Source organism: Doryrhamphus excisus, chromosome 12, assembly GCF_030265055.1.
Source record: "Doryrhamphus excisus isolate RoL2022-K1 chromosome 12, RoL_Dexc_1.0, whole genome shotgun sequence".
Taxonomy (NCBI): domain Eukaryota; kingdom Metazoa; phylum Chordata; class Actinopteri; order Syngnathiformes; family Syngnathidae; genus Doryrhamphus; species Doryrhamphus excisus.
This window is the reverse complement of record NC_080477.1, coordinates 18,386,401-18,401,375: the sequence shown is the minus strand read 5'-3', so window position 1 is coordinate 18,401,375 and position 14,975 is coordinate 18,386,401. Positions and strand designations below refer to the sequence as shown.

Below are 14,975 nucleotides of genomic sequence, written 5' to 3'. Positions count from 1 at the left end.
TGTTCACCATGACATCGAAGGCAAACCCCTAATTGACTCCTTCTTATCCCTCAACTTGTCTACAATGAGCCTTTAGGCTCTTCTTTTAGCCTGAAGGCATCCTTCCGTCATGGGACATTACTCCCCTTTGGTCACAGCTTATAAGCAAGGAATGGCGTCTTCTGGGCAGGTAAGACTGGACTGACAACGCTGCTTTGATCCCCACTGTCTTCACGGTGCAGATCAGAGATGACAGACACGGGAGTCTTCGGAACGCTTTATTCCACTAAAGGCGCAGGAGAGGAAACACTCTGGCTTGTAAAAAAAAAAAAAAAAAAGAATAATAAAAATGGCTGGGAGGTGGCACGGTGGTCGAGTGGTTAGCGCGCAGACCTCACAGCTAGGAGACCAGGGTTCAATTCCACCCTCGGCCATCTCTGTGTGGAGTTTCCATGTTCTCCCCGTGCATGCGTGGGTTTTCTCCTGGTATTCCGGTTTCCTCCCACATTCCAAAAACATGCTAGGTTTATTGGCGACACACATGAATGACATCACCTTTACACAGAAAAAAAATATCCTCCATTCAGTGTGGAAGTGGTACATATTTTTTTGGGTATCTTTGTCTTTCTTTCCCAATCCATTAGGAAGACTTCCTTAATTTTGCTGGCCTTGTCCATAGGTATGAATGTGAGTGTGAATGGTTGTTTGTCTATATGTGCCCTGTGATTGGCTGGCAACCAGTCCAGGGTGTACACCGCCTCTCGCCCAAAGACAGCTGGGATAGGCTCCAGCACCCCCGCGACCCTTGTGAGGAAAGAGCAGTAGAAAATGAATGAATGAATGAAAAATGGCTGGGCAATCTTTGCTCTTGCTTTTTTACTGAAACCAAAACAATACCTGAACTGGCCCGTTGCAAGTCCCCGGTCGTGTCATCCGGAGAATAAAGAGGGCTTATTTCTCACCGATGATGAATCCTGTGTTATAGAGGCTCCGTAAGGATGTAGCATTTCATCATGCTGTTGCCTGCCCTTGTTAAACATCTATTTTTAACATAGCAGTCTGCTGTGGCCTTTTAAAATACAAAATACCCCAAAGGCAAAGCACCACCTGTAATCCAAGTGACAAAATAAGATAAACTGCAAGGTGTGTTAAGCAAAAACACAACAACAACAACAACATTGCTCATAGATCCAAGGGTCCACAGTTTATTCATTTCCTTTTAAACATCAGCTATGGTTATTCCGCTAAATTGTTCTCAGGGCCACATTTTCAGAAATGTAATCAGGCACTTTCAGGAGGCATTGGGTTGCCCGCAAACATATTAACACATATACATAATTGTCCATAACTCATCTCATAAGTCCTGTCCTTGTTATGGTAAGAAAACATTCATTCATTAATTTTCTACTGCTTTTTCCTCACGAGGGTCGCAAGGGTGCTGGAGCCTATCTCAGCTGTCTTTGGGCGAGAGGCGGGGTACACCCTGGACTGGTTGCCAGCCAATCACAGGGCACATATAGACAAACAACCATTCACACTCACATTCATACCTATGGACAATTTGGAGTCGCTAATTAACCTAGCATGTTTTTGGAATGTGGGAGGAAACCGGAGTATCCGGAGAAAATGCACATGCACAGGGAGAACATACAAACTCCACACAGAGATGGCTGAGGTTGGAATTGAACTCGGGTCTCCTAGCTGTGAGGTCTGCGCGCTAACCACTAGACCGCCATGCAGCCCTTTTCAATCACACACGAGCAAAAGAAAATTCAACTACTGTACAACTAAAATAAAGTAAAATTTTGGCCTATTTCCTGTTGTCTTCGGGCGAGAGGCTGGGTACACCCTGGACTGGTGGCCAGCCAATCACAGGGCACATATAGACAAACAACCATTCACACTCACATTCATACCTATGGACAATTTGGAGTCGCCAATTAACCTAGCATGTTTTTGGAATGTGGGACGAAACCGGAGTACCCGGAGAAAACCCACGCATGCACGGGGAGAACATGCAAACTCCACACAGAGATGGCTGAGGTTGGAATTGAACTCGGGTCTCCTAGCTGTGAGGTCTGCGCGCTATTTTACATGAATGCTGGCATGTTTTCCAAAGCATACCAAAAGCGCCAAAAATAGCCATTCATCCATCTTCTAAGCCGCTTATCCTCACCGGGTGTATGCTGGAGCCTATCCCAGCTGACTTTTGGCAAGAGGCAGGGTACACCCTGGACTGACCACTATGCCACTGTGCAGTATTTTACAGTCATATGTCAATGCAGATAATCCAATAGTGGATGATAGTCTACATAACAGGAGCATTGTTTATAACTAACAGCAAGCGGTGCGCAAAGAAGAAAAAAAAAATGTTGTCATCAAAAATGCAGAGTAGTGATTCTCTTGCCGACAGACAGATGGTCTAATTAACAGGGGAGCCAATAGTCACACTGCAGGTCAATATGCTCATACAGTCATGGAAAAAATATTAGACCACCCTTGTTTTGTCAGTTTATTGATCCATTTTAATGCTGGTGTAATTAAAGGTACATTTGTTTGGGAAAAATAGAGTGATGATCACAAAATTAGATCATTAGAGTTTTATTTAAGAGCCGATATCTAGAAACCTTCATGGTTTTCTTGATAATCAGTTCCATTCTTACATGGATAACCATTGTATTGTCAAACTCTTTTACATAAACTACCGGTCAAAAGTTTAGGATCACTTGCAAATATTTTGGTTTTCCAAAGAAAAACACATTTTCATGTGTTTCACAAACATTTTTTTCCATTTCACAAACATTTTTTTTGATTTTCAAAGAACAATCTATTTTTGCATAGAGGCCTACTATCAACAACTGTCAGTCCGCTGCATCAATTGGTATGAACTCCTGGTATGGCTGCTAATCCAAGTTAATCATTTCATAAGGCTAATAGATTATTAGAAAACCCATCGAAAAATATCTTACCATGCTATTAATTACTCCCATCAGAGAGCAGCACAAACCGGGTCTAACAAGGACATAAAAAGTAGTCAGTTTCCCAAAAACGTCTGTTTTTGGACATAAACACTATCGTCCAACAAAAGACCTTTAGGAGATCATTTGAAACTGACAAAACATTTCAGTTTTGGAAAAACTCAATATTTATATATATTTTTGTGAATTTTTTTGTAATTTATTGGGAAAAACATTTGCTGGATTTTTAATGCACGGTTTTGTTCAGATTTAAATCAAATCTTACACTCAAGTTTTCCAAAAACGTCTGTTTTTGGACATAAACAACATCATCCAACATCAATAACAACACACACTTAACATTTCACCAGCACGGCACTTTTGCAGAACAAGATAAATGGTGTGACGGTTTTGCTGCATGCTTTGAATGGGCAAAAAAAAAACCTTTAAGAGGTCATTTTAAACTGACAAAACATTTCAGTTTTGGAAAAACTCAATATTTATATATATTTTGTGAATTTTTTTGTAATTTATTGGGAAAAACATTGGCCGGATTTCTAATGCACGGTTTTGTTCAGATTTAAATCAAATCTTACACTCAAGATCGAAGGACAGAAAATATCAGTTTCCCAAAAAACGTCTGTTTTTGGACATAAACACCATCGTCCAACATCAATAACAACACACACTTAACATTTCACTAGCACGGCACCCTGGCAGAACAAGACAAAAGGTGTGACAGTTTTGCTGCATGCTTTCAATGGGCAAAAAGACCTTTAGGAGATCATTTGAAACTTTGGAAAAACTCAATATTTATATATATATTGTGATTTTTTTTGTCATTTATTGGGAAAAACATTGGCCAGATTTTTAATGCATGATTTTGTTCAGATTTAAATCAAATCTTACACTCAAGATCGACTTCAGGAGGCTGGTCTTCATGGCAGGATTGCCAAGAAGAAGCCATATCTCAGGTTTGCCAAAAAAATGTCCAAGTGATCCCAAACTTTTGAGCGGTATAGTGTATGTGCCCAAACAAAGGCATTAAAATGAACAAGAAACTGAAGAAACACGGATTTGAACATTACCATTTCGATTTTTTTTTTTTGACTGGTGGTCCATAGCTGATGACCCGTTGAGGCCCATAAGTGTCACAACTGCATAAAAGGCAATGATGGAGTTGCGTCAGGCAGACCGTCAGCATCTTTGTTATTAGATCCTCACCTTTTTTAATAATAGCATATTTATTCGAATCAGTATCGGTATAACTATAATCTGCATGACAGCTTGTGTGTTTCATAATCGTACAACTCTATAATCGTTTTTTTTTTGATGGCAATTAAATATTCTGCAACATCCTGCGGAATAAATCAGAACAATAGTGTCAAAAGCAGCACTAAGATCTTACAAGATCAGCGCAGGTTCTTTGTCTGATGCAATTAGGAGGTCATTAGTAACGTTCAATGGCTCAGTGCCGTCCGTATCTTCAATGAAAATCACGCATTTAAATATTGTTGTGCTGGATGTCACGTTTGACAGCTGCTTTAATAGAAACGCGAGGTTAAAAACGGGTCTGTTTTGGAGTTAGCTGACACACCTGAACAATCAAGCGTATGCTATTCGGCGAATAGTCATGGGCTTGCTCAGTAATGCAAGCCCCATAGACAGCTGCTAGGCAGCTGTCTATGGGGCTTGCATTACTGAGCAAGCCCATATTGTTATTATGGACTTGCCCAGCATACAAGCCCTATAGACAGCTGCAAAACAGCAGTCTATAGGGCTTGCATGCTGAGCAAGCCCATATTGTTATTCCTGTTTAGTTATAATTATTATGGGAAAACGAGAATTTACAGACTTTTCACAGCCTTGTAGCTCAGCCATACGGCCACGTAGAAACGTGATTAACGGCTCATTTTTGAGATAAACTTCTCAACTCTCCCTGTGGCTAAATGCTAATTGCTAGCATGTTAGCATTTAAGGTAATTTACTCATGTCTAAAGGCAAATACACACATGGCATGATGTAGGAAGGTTATAGGACAACCTTGGCACTTTTTAAACTTGAGGCCCTCTTGCTAGGTGCTAGCATGATGACTGTTAGCATGTTAGCATTTTAGCTAATTTACTCATTTCTAAAGGCAAATAGACACATGGCATGATGTAGGAATGTTATAGGACAACCTTGGCACTTTGTAAACTTGAGGCCCTCTTGCTAGGTGCTAGCATGATGACTGTTAGCATGTTAGCATTTTAGCTAATTTACTCATTTCTAAAGGCAAATAGACACATGGCATGATGTAGGAATGTTATAGGACAACCTTGGCACTTTGTAAACTTGAGGCCCTCTTGCTAGGTGCTAGCATGATGACTGTTAGCATGTTAGCATTTTAGCTAATTTACTCATTTCTAAAGGCAAATAGACACATGGCATGATGTGGGGACACTATGGGACTGCATCAACCTTTTCGGTACTTGAGGCTGTCTTGCTAGGTGCTAGCACGGTAGCCGTTGGCGCAGCGGGCCCGAGGTTCACAGCACAGGTGGCAAGCCCATCAAAATTTCCGCGGGAATTTTCTAGTTTTAATTACAACTCTTTTTTTTAAGAGCTGTGGTTTGTACCCTCTTGATGTGTCGTCCTTTGGCAGAGTTGTTAGGAGAAACGCTTAATGATGCGGTTTTATTCCGTATCATTTGCGAGTAAATGTTCAACCTGTCATTGACTTAGTTTACCATTAGAGTTTGTTGCATTGTGGCATGACATTTAGTCTAATAATGACGGAGTAACTTGACTTCCTTAAAATTAACCACAGCGCCTATTAGATGGACTTCGACTCAACACATTTATCCCTAATGAGATGCTGCTCGGTAATAAGGATTGGAAACTTGCTAAATAATGACTCAATAACGGAGGATTCTGCGGAGTGAGGGTTCGATATGCAACCAACAAAGTGATTAAAAAATAATAAAAAAAACATATTTGTCTGGCATCTGTGAGAATGAAATGGCGTTTCATAAAACAGAAATGCATTAATGCAACAAATTGAGCGGTGAGGCATACCTTAAACCTTAAAGTTCTGGTTGCATGCCTTGCTTCTCTTTACCCTACTGCATCAGCTTTTTTTTCCACATCCAATTCCCAACTAGGTTTTATGCAGCGGCTGACAATTATACCATCAGTTGGTATAAAAAGCTGATTTATGTACTTTTTTCTTTGCAATATACACTATAAAGTGAAGCTTATTTGGTGCAAGTCCATATAAAAAGCTGCAGCACCAGGTAATGTCCACGGCGTTCCATCCATTCCCTAGCACAGGGAATATAGGGGGGGAAAGAGAGGCTAGGTAAACAAAGCCATTAGAGACAAATCTATTTCAGAAGAAAACAGAATCACATCATCAAACAACAGAAAAAGAAAAATATGATCCTGCAGCCCTTTGGGGGCCCGACGTGGCAATGATAGCCGACTATGGCATTTGTCTTTATCAGTCTGCCTTGAGGGAGGGACAATGTGGCTGGGAAAGTGTGAAAATAAAAGGGAATGAGAAAGACAACGGAATCCGAAGAGCATATGATCTTCTTCTCTCTGTGATGTGTTTTGGTACTTATCAGTCTTGGAGATGTTCCTCTGTAATTATTCCGCTTGCCTATGTGTTTTTTTTTGTCAATACAGTGATGCTCTCAGATGGCACATCCTTTAAATAGCTCAGTGAAGGGCTCGGTGGACGCCGAGATACGGCGTCATCAGTCACGACTAGCCCGGGGAGGCTTACGCAGCTTCATCAAAATGACAGGATTGACTTGACCACGTTTTGTTTTTGTTTTTTTTCCTGTAGCATTTGCTTTGCAACAACAACATTATGGACAAATATTAACCTTTAAGAGGTCATTTGAAACTGACAAAAAATGGCAGCTTTGGAAAAACTCAATATTCATATATATTTTGTGAATTTATTCATTTATTGGCTGGATTTTAATGCACTGTTTTCATTCATTCATTCATTTTCTACCGCTTATCCTCACAAGTGTTCAGATTTAAATCAAATCTTATTTATATATATTTTGTGAATTTTTTTGTAATTTATTGGGAAAAACATTGGCCATTTTTAATGCAATTTTTTTAATGCATTTTTAATTTTTAATGATTTTTAATGCACGGTTTTGTTCAGGTTTAAATCAAATCTTACGCTCAAGATCGAAGGACAGAAAATATCAGTTTCTCAAAAACGCCTGTTTTTGGACATAAACACCATCGTCCAACGTCAATAACAACACACACTTAACATTTCACTAGCACGGCACTTTTGCAGAACAAGATAAAAGGTGTGACGTTTTTGCTGCATGCTTTCAATGGGCAAAAAAAAAAACCTTTAAGAGGTCATTTGAAACTGACAAAACATTTCATTTTTGGAAAAACTCAATATTTATATATATTTTGTGATTTTTTTTTGTAATTTATTGGGAAAAACATTGGTCAGATTTTTTATGCACGGTTTTGTTCAGATTTAAATCAAATATTTAACTCAAGATCGAAGGACAGAAAATATTAGTTTTCCAAAAATGCCTGTTTTTGGACATAAACACCATCGTCCAACATCAATAACAACACACACTTAACATTTCACTAGCACTGTGACGGTTTTGCTGCATGCTTTGAATGGGCAAAAAGATTTCAGTCAGCCAATGCACCAAAGAATACGAAACAAGCGTCTACCAAACACACTCCCTAACTTTTTGTTTCATGCCCTTTCATTGCCTCTGTTGCAAGGGAAAAACAGGTACATGTTGTTTCTCGTTGTCACATAGAGCGTCTTTGACAACAGATCATCTCCAAAAGGATCCCCTCTGTTTGCCCTCCATCTTGGCTTGACTGTACTCGAGCCTGTCTGCCTGCCTTGAGACTCCATGCCAAGTCTTTGCAGATGCTTCATCATTTCCTCTTTCCAAAGCCAGCGATTTTTCTTTTTTCCTCTCTCTCTCTCGGTTATTATCTGGCCAGCGCGGGTATTCTCTGAAGGAAGCCTGTTTGTGCTACTGCCAGGCTCACAGCCATTCACTGGCTCGGCTGTTTTCTTTGCTTCTCCCTCTGTTCAGTTTGAATACTCTGGGGAAATTTGTCTGTGTCTCTGATATAGTTTTTTTTTTTTTTTTTTTTTTTTCCTGCTGACCATTTTTTTTTTTTTGCTTCCACTCATCAGTTTGCCCTTTGCAGAGACACCGTAACTCACTTTTATGTGATTTTACAAGATAGCTGTGTCGAAAATGCATTAATTAAAAATACAATTTATGTGTTAATATGCATAATCATGTTTGTACTCTGATCCCTGTTGAAGATACTTTACCAAAATGCCCTTCATTAGACATTAGGCGGCGGGGGAAAGGGATGGAAATAGTTAGCTATAGCTTTCTGTGCCAATGTTGTTTGAGAGAAACGACATTGTTTTGCGACTGGTAAGCGATCGGCCATCTGGGCTGGATGGAATGACTCAAAAGAGGTTATGAAGAGGCTCAAACCCCATAAGCTGAAGGTTAAGACCAACTCGTGTTTTCTCTGAGACCTCTTCTCAAGGGACATTACTAGTAATGTAATCAGAAGTCAGTGTAAATCTTGCATAATAGTAATATATTCATTATATTACTAGTACATAGTAATATAATAGTATAGATTCAGAAAAAAGGGGTTTCGTCGGCACTTGGATGACAATAAATTAATCACAAAATAAATGAAAATGAATTATAATCATTTTGCCGGTCTCTATAGATTGCCATGTGCATGTGTGTCTGTTTTCTTTACCTCTAGCTTCCAAACAATTGAGCACCTATGGGCGACTATGACAAAATCACACAAGGGGTCTTATCTGTTTATATGTTGCCTGTAGATCACACTAGATCAGGGGTCTCAAAGTCACGGCCCGCGGGCCAAATGTGGCACGCAGGATGCAAGTTTGAGGCCCCCGCCTTGATATGAAAGTTTAATTTGTTTAATTTGTTTTTTTGATTTGCTTATTTATTTGTCGAAAAATAAAAATTAACATTAAACATTCATTCATTTTCTACCGCTTTTTCCTCACTCGCGGGGGGTGCTGGAGCCTATCCCAGCTGTCTTCGGGCGTAAGGCGGGGTACACCCTGGACTGGTCGCCAGCCAATCACAGGGCACATTCACGCTCACATTCAATTGGCCACTCCACAATTTGGAGTGGCCAATTAACCTAGCATGTTTTTGGAATGTGGGAGGAAACCGAACATGCAAACTCCACACAGAGATGCCCGAGGGTGGAATTGAATTTGTTTTTTGATTTGCTTATTTATTTTTCCATCTTATTTTGTGTCAAAAAATAAAAATTAACATTAAACATTTATTTAATAATTTGATAATAAATAAAAATGAATTTATAATATTTTAATGTTTTATCAGAGTTTTTCCAAAGAACTAAAGCACTGAAAAAGTGGAGGGTATAGCAGAAGCATTGAAGACTATTATATTATATATATATTTATTAATATTTAATATAATTTATATATATATATATATATATATATATATATTTTTTTTTTTTTTTTTTTTTACCTGATGCGGCCCAGCTTCACCCAGACCCAAGCTCCAGTGGCCCCCAAGTAAATTGAGTTTGAGACCCCTGCACTAGATTATTTTCATTTGGATTGAATCAATGTTGGATCATAAGAACAGTACCAAGACCACCTCCATCCGCTAGATTTTGACTAAAGTTTGATTTTCTCCCCTCTCTACCTCCCTACCTTCACCCCCGATTCAGGTCAAAACATCTCCTTCCCTCCGGTGGCGCTATGGGTGACAATCGGCCTTGCTGTGTGCCTGTTGGTCCTGCTCGTCGCGCTGGCCGCCGTCTGTCGCAGGAAGATCAAGGAGAGCTGCGAGGAAGCCAGGAGAGAAGGTATGGAGGGCATTCAAATAGGGATCGACCGATATGTTGTTTTTTTGGGGGGCCGATGCCGATACCGATACCGATTTTTTTCCATCAAACTTAGCCGATGGCCGATTTTGCTTGGGCCGATATTTGTGGCAGATACTGCTTTTGCTCGCTCAATTTATGTACATGAAAAAATGACAATGATAACAAATATTAGAGGTGTCAAGTGTAAACAAATATTGATTGAAATGTAAACAAACAGTAGGATTTAGCTTTCTTAAACACACATTTAAACGACATTATCAACTTTAAAATGAATAAATATTCAACCATGTGCAAAACATTTTGTCGTAATTTTCATCTAGCATCGATGTGATGACTGCTCCTCCACAGTGTGACACCCCCCCCCCCCCCCCTGCCTCCACACACACAAACACATCACACTGACAAAATATAGTACGATATATAAAACATTTTGTGCGTGCTCGGAGAGAAAAATACAGAAAAATACATTGGCGAACCTACGTATCGCGTATCGGTATTGATACCGATTCAAGTAAGGAACGCAAATATCATCCCGATATATCGGCCGGCCGATTTATCGGTCGATCTTTACATTCAACACCATTGCACATTCTTACAACTCGCTGATTATGGCTCCTCGCCACCCTAAAATCAACGTAAATTTGATTACATTTCCTTGATCAAAGTGGGAAAATTACATAACCAATTGTTGTCTAATGAGAATCAGAATCAGAATCAGAAAGGGGTTTATTGCCAGGTATGATCAAACACATACTAGGAACTTTGTTTTGGTATAGTAGGTGCAGATACATCTATTAAAAAAGAATGAAAAATACAAAATATACAGAATAAACTAATAACTCTATTAGATGGCAAACTTTTTTAAGCTTGAATCAACAGCTTCTTTGCTGCTTGCAAACAAGCAGCGCACTCAATTTTGCCTCAGACTCGACAAGAATCAACTGTCAATTCCACACAATCGACCGAGATCAATTCATCGATTATTATACCAAGTGAATAGTTAAGGAGCTTTACTTTACTAATCCACACATGGAAGCCATTTCCGCTCTTTCCTGAACCTTCATTAGATTACAATACAACACCTTGGAGATGAGATGCATGATCAGGACGCCATGTCTAAACAACTTCAGGAACCCGGAGGGACTTGTGCTTAATGCATACAGTATAGGCGTGGATCTGGGATGGTGGGGAACGTCATTACTCGGTTCCAGTAATTAGCATTGCAGAATGACCAAGGATCACCGCAGGTGCAGGCTGTTAAAAAAGAAATAGAAAAAAAAAAAAAAAGTTGTGATGGGAGATGGATGGTGCAAAGCCACCAGCTCTGCCTGTAATGAGATCCGCTCAGAGTGGAGGAGACATTTAAATAAAGGTCAGCTAGTGTCTGCAACAAGGCCCAGAGGTTTAAAAATAAATATGGAAGTGACACAGACTTAGAGTAGAGAGTAAATAGCTCCACGGAACATATGAAATCAAATGAAATGGAAAGAAACGAAATATAATGCAGTTCCTCCCATGAGCAAAGGGCTCTTGGGGTTTAGTGCCCCCCTTTTTTGTCGGGTGGAAAGGAGGTGGAGCTGTGTGCCGTCAACCCTTCACACCCAAAGCAGGATTGATTATCTGGTTATCCACCTTATTGAAATGTAAAGGCTTATATTCTGTTCCCTTCCAGCAGTGGATCTGCAGTCTTTGGTCTTTGAAGTACGGTTGTGGGAGTGGGGGGGTTGCCTTATATGCACGCAGACACTCCTGATAGAATGACATTGTGTGAAAACAGATGAGAGGCGGATTATAATAGGATTCCTATGTACTGTACATATGAGCAGGGATTCAATTCCACACAAGCACGGGGCCTAATTGCGGTTGTCTTATCTTTAAATGGTATTCCTGAGCCCGAGCCAGATTGGAGTTGACTCTCTTCTCGGCCATGTCTGGGTAGTGGGGGGGGTGCAGGGGTCAGTAAAAGTGGGGAAAATGAGTAAGTAATTTATCTTCCCTGTCATGATATATGTGCGGGTCCGGAGTGTGTATCATAACTGAACCGCTAGGGCTTTTGCAGTTGGCATTAAAAGGCTCCAGTCCGTTTCAGGGGTGGCGTTATGTACCTTTTACCTATTGTTTCACCGGCGACAATTTACTTCCTGTCGTTCATAATTGCGTCTATGTGTGATATTTCATGGGGCTGCACGGCGGTCGAGACCTCACAGCTAAGAGACCAGGGTTTCAGTTCCACCCTCGGCCATTTCTGTGTGGAGTTTGCATGTTCTAGAGCAGGGGTCTCAAACAAGTACTGGCCCGCAGGACACTAGTTTGATGCCCCCGCCTTGATATGAAAGTTTAATGTTAGTGCGGCCCGCGCAAGTTTGATATGGATGCTGTATGGTATCATGTACCCAGAAAAAATTATTACGTTTGATTAATGTTCATGTTAAAGGTTAAATAACTGTTAATAGTTATCCTTCCTATCCGTGTGGAAGTGGTAAGTTTTTGGCTATTTAAGTTTAAAGGAAATAACTTGGAGGCTACCGTTTAGGTCGCTAGCTCTCTAGTTTGCGAGTTAGCATGTGTCTCAAGACCCTTCAGTTGCGCAATATGTTGTAAATAAAAAGAGTATAAATGTGACTATAGTCGTGTTTTGTCATGTCTACAGGGCTCTAATAATGCTTTGTTCATTTTAATCTGAAAAAAATAATTTGTCTACCCATCAACTATATGTGGTTTATTAAGTTTTTATTATTTGCCGTTTTATTATTGTTATTATTATATTTATTTATTACTGATTGATTGATTTTCTTTATTCTTGATTTGTTTATTTATTTTTATGGAGTTTGCATGTTCTCCCCGTGCATGCGTGGGTTTTTTCCGGGTACTCCGGTTTCCTCCCACATTCCAAAAACATGCTAGGTTAATTGGCGACTCCAAATTGTCCATAGGTATGAATGTGAGTGTGAATGGTTGTTTGTCTATATGTGCCCTGTGATTGGCTGGCGACCAGTCCAGGGTGTACCCCGCCTCTCGCCCGAAGACAGCTAGGATAGGCTAAAATTTTACTTTATTTTTGTTTTATTGTACAGTGGTTGAATTCCATTTTGCTCGTGTATGATTGAAAAGGGCTGCAGGGCGGACAGTTGGTTTGTGCGCAGGCCTCACAGCTAGGGCACCCAAGTTCAATTCTGTGTGGAGTTTGCATGTTCACCCCGTGAATGCGTGGGTTTTCGCCGGGTACTCCGGTTTCCCCCCCACATTCCAATTGGCAACTCCAAATTGTCCATAGGTATGAATGTGAGTGTGAATGGTTGTTTGTCTATATGTGCCCTGTGATTGTGAATTCTAGCCGGGTTTTCATTTACCTAAAGCAGGTGATATCAGGAGTATCAAAAAATGTGCCAACCTTTCATAATTTACACAATCCATCTTCTTTAGCCAGCAGCCAAAAAGTCTTATATGTTGACTATCTGGATGAGAGGGATGGATAGGATGTTTAGGGCTGGGGAACGGCTGTGATTGTGGGTGTGTACGGTGTGCATGTAAGCGACGGGGGCATCATTGTGCTCAGCTTGATGGTCATAGAGGCGCTCTCATCACAGCTTGTCCTTTGAGCTGTGAAGGATCAGCTCGCCCCAGGCTGGTGATGAAGTGTCTTCATTGTGAACGCTCGCCTTTGTGCCTCGGCTTCCACTCATACAAGCTCGTCTGTCTTTTCCAACAGCTGAAGAGGCCAAGGAGCTGGAAGAAGACGAGTCAAAGACAGGTCAGCCAATCCAAGCACCTGGTTCCCCCCCCCGCCTCATACACTCCGGGGCGGGAATCACACACCACACAATAACGACAGCACAATTACCGTGGCCCGAGAAATCTGTGAAACGTCACAACACCTGTATGTTTGATGATAGAGAAGAAAATACTAGGCGGGAATTATGTTTTCATTCAAGTCTTTGTGTTGTCAGATTTGAGATCAAACAGTCTACAATCAAGTGTACACACACACATATATATATATATACACACACACATGCAGTAATGGTTCTTTTATGTCCTGGTCCTGCTTCAGTTCATTCAACGGCCAGCACTTTTATTGTTTTATGAGTTCTTATCTTGGCGCATACTTGCAGGATTAACATGAACATCTGCAGGGTTGCTGTTGGCGCATTCAGGCACCTCCAGAATCTGGGGGTCGTTGGGGGTCCCTACTACATGGTCGTGCAACTCTAAGGGGGGGGGGGGGCAGTTGCAGAGCTGTATTTGTTTGTCTATGTGTGTGTGTATATGTGAGAGTAATTACTTTTATTGTTTTATGAGTTCTTTTCTTGGCGCATACTTGCATCCAGGCACCTCCAGAATCTGGGGGTCGCTGGGGGTCCCTACTACATGGTCGTGCAACTCTGGGGGGACGTGGGGGGGGGGGGGGCAGTTGCACAAGCTGTAATTGTTTGTCTATGTGTGTGTGTGTGTATATGTGAGAGTAATTACTTTTATTGTTTTTTGAGTTCTTATCTTGCCGCAAACTTGCATGATTAACATGAACATCTGCAGGGTTGCTGTTGGCACATCTAGGCACCTCCAGGATCTGGAGGTCGCTGGGGGTCCCTACTACATGGTCGTGCACTACATGGGGGGGGGGGGGGGGGGGGGGGGTAGTTGCACGAGCTGAATTTGTTTGTCTATGTGTGTGTGTGTATATGTGAGAGTAATTACTTTTATTGTTTTATGAGTTCTTATCTTGGTGCATACTTACATCCAGGCACCTCCAGGATCTGGGGGTCGCTGAGGGGTCTCTGATCAGGGTTACGGGAACCTTCCTTCTTCAGCACATTCAAACATTTTCTATTGTCTAAGCAAATGGATGTAAGGGTGATAACTAACACTATATTCATTATATTTACATTTTATTCTAACACTTTATCACATTACTAACTGAAAGCCTGGATAAACGCAGGATTGCGGACCCCTTGTGTGGTAGTGGGGGACTCCCTGGTGCCAACGGACACCACGTTGGTGACCCTTGCAATAGAGATTGTTGCTTGTCGAAGACAAATAAGACGATGAATTAGCCTTGTGTGCAAAACACAGGTAGAAATTCAACACGGTGGCGAGGTGGTTCAGCAGGTG

General features: G+C 40.9%; 1 protein-coding gene across 4 annotated transcripts in view; it reads left to right on the top strand.

Moving 5' to 3' along the window:
* cd276 (CD276 molecule) overlaps positions 1-14,975 on the top strand; it is a 92,047-nt gene that overhangs the window by 46,654 nt on the left and 30,418 nt on the right. For 3 of the 4 annotated variants that reach the window (XM_058088460.1, XM_058088457.1, XM_058088459.1), the window contains 2 exons: positions 9,708-9,845; positions 13,576-13,617. In XM_058088460.1, coding sequence (XP_057944443.1) covers positions 9,708-9,845; positions 13,576-13,617 — 180 coding nt within the window. The remainder of the gene's footprint in view (positions 1-9,707; positions 9,846-13,575; positions 13,618-14,975) is intronic. The other variant, XM_058088461.1, reaches the window with a different exon arrangement.